Source organism: Leopardus geoffroyi, chromosome C2 (assembly GCF_018350155.1).
Source record: "Leopardus geoffroyi isolate Oge1 chromosome C2, O.geoffroyi_Oge1_pat1.0, whole genome shotgun sequence".
In the NCBI taxonomy this organism is placed as follows: Eukaryota; Metazoa; Chordata; class Mammalia; order Carnivora; family Felidae; genus Leopardus; species Leopardus geoffroyi.
Genome location: NC_059333.1, coordinates 152,803,494 through 152,810,658, shown reverse-complemented (window position 1 = coordinate 152,810,658; position 7,165 = coordinate 152,803,494). Strand labels below are relative to the sequence as shown.

The following is a 7,165-nucleotide window of genomic DNA, read 5'->3' as shown; positions in this document are numbered from 1 at the left end:
CGCGGTGACGTCAGCGCGCTGCGTGTCGGCAGGTGGAGGGAGAAGGGAAAGTTTGGCCCGTGCGTGGGGCTAGGGTGGAGGGCGGGACAGAGGGGTTGGGCCCAGGCGAAAACCCTGTCGCTGCTGCAGCCGAGGCCGAGGCCGGGACCGGGACCTGGGGCGGGTGGGGAGTGCCGGACGCGGAGGAGCAAGAGACGAGGTCCGCCGGAGCTTCGAGCCTCCGCCGCTCTGTCGAGCGGTGACCCCGCGCCCAGGCGCCGTCCGACCCGTGGCTGTTCCAGAGGCGGTTGGTGGGGGCGCGGCGGCGGCGGCGGCGGCGGTTGGGGGTGGGGAGAGGCGCGGCGAGGAGACGAGAGAGGTCAGCGAGTTTGAGCGAGGATCGCGAGCCGCGCCGCCGTCATGTCCGAGGACTCGAGCGCCCTGCCCTGGTCCATCAACAGGGACGATTACGAGCTGCAGGAGGTGATCGGTGAGAGCTGGCGCGCCGCTGAGGGGGGAGGCGCCGCGCTGGGAGGCGGGTGACACGCGGGAACGTGGGGACCCGCGGGAGCTCGGGGAGCGCAGGACTCACACATATTCGTGAGCGCTCATGGGGCTCGGGGTTTGTAGGGCGCGTGGGTGAGGCTCTGGGTTTGTGCAGCGCGTGCGAGGCGGGGAGGTTGGTTGGGCTGGGGTTTGAGGGGCTCAGGAGAGATTTGGGTAGTGACAGATGTTTGAAGCTGAGCGATGCATGGGTCTGGGAGAGGAAGAAAAGTGCAGGCACGGACAGGCCCTAGGGAGACTGTGCGAGAAATGATGGGCGAGTTGTGGGCACAGCCACCTACTTTGGCGATGGTGGGATAGGGGTTTTAGTCCACTCCCGCGCTGGGTGAGCACCCTTGAGTGCCCACCAAGCGCCAAACATTGCTTAGGTGGAGCTGGGGATCCTCTCCAGGTGAAGCTGAAGGTACCGCACCGAGCAGCGTAGACACAACTTCCCACTGTTTGGGACTGACTTTCTGGTCGGGGGGGGGGGGGGGGGTAGACATTGAATAACTCGGCAAATAAAAAGAATTACAAGGCTTGGCAAGTGCTAGGAAGGAAATAAACAAGATGTTCTGATAGAGCGTGACCTGGAGACCTAGTTAGGGTGATTTCAAGGAAAAGTCTTTTTCTGAGGCGTTGACATTTAAGTTGAGCCGCTGAAGGAGGAGAAGGCGTCTTAAGATGCCAGGGCAGATTTTTCCCTGCTGAGGGACGAGGAAGTGCAAAGGTCCTGAGGAGGGAAAGAGCTTGATGTGTTTCAGGACCCGGAGGCAAACTGGCAGGGATAGAAAGTGGACCTTCTCAGGCATGGTAAGGATTTTGGAATTTATTTTAAGTGTATTGGAGGGATTCAAGCAGAGACGTGACATGATTCCATGTAGTGACGTGATCTGGCTTCTGTGTGTGGAGTAGATTTGAGGTCCAGGAATACCAGTTAGCAGAGACCAAAACTGGCACAAACATGGATTGTAATTCTCAGGCACAGTGATTGGGGGAGGGTGGGGACTTGGGATGAGGGAAGTGTTTGTTGGACAACAATAATCCAGTGACTTTAGAAATCAAAAGAGGGTGGGTTTAGCTAAACAGAAGCTCAATGTAACTGACACGAGCAGACCCCTATGTATTGGAGGAAGGAGATTGTCTACTTTGCCTAGATCAGCATCCTGTCCTAAAATTAGTTTTATAACAAAGACTGGCTGAAAACTCCTTAGCTGCCTTGGGGGTGTGAGTGTTTATTGCAATTTGTATTTTATTTTATTTTATTTTTTTAATATTTTTATTTATTTACTTTTTTTTCAACGTTTATTTATTTTTGGGACAGAGAGAGACAGAGCATGAACGGGGGAGGGGCAGAGAGAGAGGGAGACACAGAATCGGAAACAGGCTCCAGGCTCCCAGCCATCAACCCAGAGCCTGACGCGGGGCTCGAACTCCCGGACCGCGAGATTGTGACCTGGCTGAAGCCGGACGCTTAACCGACTGCGCCACCCAGGCGCCCCTGCAATTTGTATTTTAGAGAAACTTTGTCATTTTTTTTCTTTTTTTCTTTTTTTCTTTTTTTTTTTTTTTTTTTTTTGCCTTGTTTCAAAACAAATCTGGGGTGAGTTTTAGCTGAAAGAAATCGCATTTTTTTCCTTAAGCCACGTTGTGCCCTGTGCCTTTGCCGGGTCTTTTGTTCTGAAGACAGCAAGCTCGGTCTCTGTCTTGATTGATTGGTTCTGGGTTCCTGAATCCGTTTCATTTTTTTTTTTTTTTTTAATTTTATTTCTTTTTGAGAGAGAGAACAGAGGGGCAGAGAGAGAGAGAGAGGGAGGGAGACCGAGGATCCGAAGCCGGCTCTATGCTGGCAGCAGAGATCCCGATGTGGGGCGCAAACTCACAAACTGTGAGATCACAGCCTGAGCCAAGGTCTGACGCGTAAGGGACTGAGCCACCCAGGCGCCCCCTCAACCAGTTTCCTATTGAAGAAAGAGACTAAGTGGACGGTTGGACAGCGGTACCTGAAAAGTAAAGAAAGGGTATCCCTGTCATTGTTTTAGAAGGAAACTTTTGCTTTCCTTTCTGGTAAGACTGACGTGTTTCTGGGGTGAAGAGGCTTTGCTGTTGTGGTGGCCTAGGGCTCTAGAGATTTAGAGATTTATTAATTTGGAATTATCCTCAGACCGATAGGGTGTCTGTGAGTGGGCAAAAGGGAATCTCAGTCCTGCGGGTAGGGTTAGTTTTCATCTCCTTTCTAAAGCACTCCATGGGTAAAAGGTTAAGAGCTCCAACGTAATTTGACCATCTTATGTTTCTTTTCTTTTTTTTTTTTTCTTTTGAGAGAGGGAGCAGGGAGAGGGGCTGAGGGAGAGAGAGAGAGAGATAAAGTGAGAATTGTCAGCAAAGTTCCACGCACAGTGCAGAGCCCGACACAGGCTTGATTGATCGTGACCTGAGCCGAAATCAAGAGTCAGACGCTCAACCGACAGAGCTACCCAGGTGCCCCTTGGCCATTTTATTTTTAAAAATAACTTTACTGGGGGCGCCTGGGTGGCTTGGTCGGTTAAGCGTCCAACTTCAGCTCAGGTCATGATCTCACGGTCCGTGAGTTCGAGCCCCGCGTCGGGCTCTGGGCTGACAGCTCAGAGCCTGGAGCCTGTTTCCGATTCTGTGTCTCCCTCTCTCTCTGCCCCTCCCGTGTTCATGCTCTGTCTCTCTCTGTCTCAAAAATAAATAAACGTTAAAAAAAAAATAACTTTACTGGGGCACCTGGGTAGCTCAGTTGGTTAAGCATCCAGCTGCAGCCCAGGTCGGGTCATGATCTCACGGTTCCTGAGTTTCAGCCTGCATCCAGCTCTCTGCTCTCAGTGCAGAGCCTACTTCAGATCCTCTGACCCCCTCGCTCTGCCACTCCCCCTCGCTCGCTCCCACTCTCTCTCTCTCTTTCAAAAATAATAAACGGCTAAAAAAATAACTTTACCATTTTATTTTTAAAAATAACCTTAAAAAATAATCTAATGCTATAAAATTCACCCATTTTTAAGTACAAAATTCAGTGGTTTTTAGTAACTTGTGCCATATGCCGGGAAGCATAATCCAGTTTTAGAATATTTTCCTCACCCAGTAGGGTCCTTGTGCCTGTTTACAGTTAATCCCTGTTCCCACCCCTAACCCCAGGCAACCACAAACCTTTCTGTCTCTATAGGGTTGCCTTTTCTGGACATTTTGTGTAAATGAGATCATAATAACATACTGTCTTTTGCGTTTGGCTTCTTCCACTCACCGTGATATTTTTTCATTTTTAAGAACAACTTGATTGAGTTAGAATTTGTATACCATAAAATGCACCTGTATTAAGTGTACAATCGTGTAATTTTTTAAGTAAATTTTCAGAGTTGTGCAGTCATCCCCACAATCCAATTTTAGAACATTTCCATCATTCCACAAAGATGCCTCATGTCGTTTGCAGTCACTCCCTGTTCCCACCCCCTGCCTCGGGCAACCACAGATCTACTCTCTCTGTCTCTATAGATTTGCCTTTTCTGGATATTTAATGTAAATATAACCCTATAATCTGTGGTCCTTTGTGTTGGTTTCTTTTACTTGGCATGGCCTTTCCTGAAGTTCCTCCATGTTGTAGCCTGTATCATTACATGATTCCTTCTTACTGGACACCTCTTGATGGCCATTGGTTTATTTCTGCTTTTCGGCTCTTTTGGAATAATGCTGTTACGAGCTTTCACTTATCAAATCTTCATATGAACATGTTTCATTTTCCTTGGGTGGAGTTTCTGGGTCATGTGGTAAATTTGTATTTAACTTTTTTAAGAAACTGATTAAACCTTTTCGAAGTGACTGCATCATTTTTCATTCCCACCAACCCTGGGTGAGAGTTCCTGTTTCTCTTTATTTTTGTCAGCATTTGGTGTCTTACATTATAGCCGTCCGGGTGGGTATGAAGTAGTATTTGGTGGTGGTTTTGCATTTCTTTCATGACTAACGATGTACTTATTCATTAGCTTTTCATCTGTCTCTGGTGAAATGTCCATTCGAATGTTTTGCCCAATTGGGTTGCCCATGGTTTGTTTTCTTATTGAGTTCTGGGGTGAGTTTTTGAAAACTTTCAAAAAGTTTTGAATTTCGATAAAGTTTATTATTTTTTTCTTTTATTGATCGTGTGTGCTTTTGATGGTGTATGTAGGAAATCTTTACTAATCCAACATCACAAGGATTTTTTTCCTATGTTTTCTTCTAAGCGTTTTAGCTATAGTTTTAGCTCTTTTAGACCTCCAGGACGTTTTGGGTTAATTTTTTAAGAATGTTTATTTATTTATTTTGAGAAAAAGCGAAAGAGAGCAAGTGGGGGAGGGGCAGAGAGAACCCCAAGCAGACTCCACACTCTTCGGCACAGAGCCCAATGTGGGACTCGAACTCACGAACCGTGAGTTCAGGACCCGAGCCGAAATCAAAAGTCAGACACTTAACCAACTGAGCCACCCAGGTGCCCCTGATTTAATTTATCTTGTTTTACAGATGAAGACATTGAAACCTAACAGGGTAAAATGACTGTCTAAAGCCATAGAGCTAATTAGTGGCATAGCCAATACTGGTGTTCAGTTCTCCTGTTGCTTAATTCAGCATCCTTGTTTCTATGTAGGAATTTGATTGTTTTTTTTTTTTTTTAATTTTTTTTTTCAACGTTTATTTTATTTTTGGGACAGAGAGAGACAGAGCATGAACGGGGGAGGGGCAGAGAGAGAGGGAGACACAGAATCGGAAACAGGCTCCAGGCTCTGAGCCATCAGCCCAGAGCCCGACGCGGGGCTCGAACTCACGACCGCGAGATCGTGACCTGGCTGAAGTCGGACGCTTAACCGACTGCGCCACCCAGGCGCCCCGATTGGTTTTTGATTGTAAAATGGAAGATATAAACTATAAGATGGTAGTCATGGTCTAAGGGAAATATTAAGGGATTAAGTGAAATTAATTAGGGAAAATATCCTTACAGTGAAGGATTAAGGGAAATATCTTTTAAATAAAAAAATTTGATAGCAGCTATTTTGAAGGTGACCCTTTTGGATGTAGTAGAATTTTTCTTTTGTGTATCCTATTCTGTAAGTTTTAAATAACTCCCTCTCGGGGCCCCTGGGTGGTTCAGTGGGTTCAGTGTCCGACTCTTGATTTTGGCTCAGGTCATGGTCCTGGGGTGATGGGGTCGAGCCCCGTATCAGGCTGTGACAAGTGTGCAGCCTGCTTGGGATTCTCTCTCTTTCCCTCTGCCCCTCCCTCGTGTGTGTGTGTGTGTGTGTGTGTGTGTGTGTGCGCGCGCGCGCGTGCTCGCGCTCTCTCTCAAATAAATAAATAAATAAATGTCTCCGTCTCGTTCGTAAGTTCCTGAAAGCTGCTAACATCCATTCTACTTCTCTCTCACCCCATCCTCCCAACAGGGAGGGAAAGTAATGTTTTTCCTTGAACTATAGCTTATTACAAGTAGCAGGCCTCAATAAAGCAGTTTACTCTTATTCTGAACTTGCTTCAATGCTGAAATATTTGGAATACAATATTTTGTAATAAGCTATAATCTTCAAAATGCATCTTTGTGATTTCTGCAGATTACACTTAAAATTTGCAGGAAACACATGGAGTTCAAAAAAAAAAGTTTGGAGGATCCTTTGAATTTTTTTGTTTTTTGTTTTCAATTTTTGTTTTGTTTTCAGAGAATTGTATTTTAAGGCAGTAGTTAAATGATGCCTCCTTTCTGATCAAAGCACCTGCATTTATTCGAAATGTAATTTTTTTACCTATGCTGCTTGGCCTATAATATTTATGGGGTTGTTTCTCACATTCTGTTTTTTTTCTGTCTCTGGCAAAATCCTGTAGAGAAAAGAAAAATTCCCTTCCTGGGGCATATTAAAAGCATACAGATTGGGAATTCAGAGGACTTCCTTTTAAAGAACTGTATCATCTTAAGCATGCTTTGGAAAGATTTGAAGTTCTTTATGATTACTTGTAAAAGATGTTAGTGTTATTTTCACTATCACTCTTTCATCTTTTTTTTTTTTTTTTTTTTTTTTTGAGCTCTTTACTAGCCATTATTATTGTATTTGAATTTCTGAACAGGTGTTGCACTGTAGTTGACATGTGTTGAAATAGCTAGAAGAGTATGGTCTTGGGGCTGTACTGACCTGGAATCAAATCCTGCCTTATCTGTTATTACCTATGCGACCTTGGGCAATTTATGTAACTGGTTTTAGTGTTGGCTTTTTGTCTATAAAATGGAGGTAGTGGGGGACGCCAGTGTGGCTCAGTCGGTTAAGCGTCCAACTCTTGGTTTTGGCTGAGGTCATTATCTCATAGTTTGTGATTTCAAGCCCTGAGTTGATTCTCTTGGGATTCTTTCTCTCCTGCTGTCTCTGTCCCTCCCCCACTCATGTGTGTTGTGTGTGTGTGTCTCAAAATAAATGAATAGACTTTGGGGAAAAATGGAGATAATGGCACATATTATCATTGGGGCTGTTGTGTAGATTAAGTGTAATTGCAGAAAATGTTTAGTTTGGGGGTGCCTGGGTGGCTCAGTCGCTTGAGCGGCTGACTTTGGCTCAGGTCATGATCTCACGGTTTGTGAGTTCAAGCCCTGCATTGGGCTTGCTGCTGTCAGTGT

At 45.7% G+C, this 7,165-nt stretch overlaps 1 protein-coding gene across 1 annotated transcript in view; it reads left to right on the top strand.

The window, feature by feature from the left end:
* The first annotated feature begins 22 nt into the window (after positions 1–22).
* Positions 23–7,165, top strand: part of OXSR1 (oxidative stress responsive kinase 1) — a 104,995-nt gene continuing 97,852 nt past the window's right edge. The window contains exon 1 of the mRNA XM_045436552.1: positions 23–469. Coding sequence (XP_045292508.1) covers positions 400–469 — 70 coding nt within the window. The 5' untranslated portion in view covers positions 23–399. The remainder of the gene's footprint in view (positions 470–7,165) is intronic.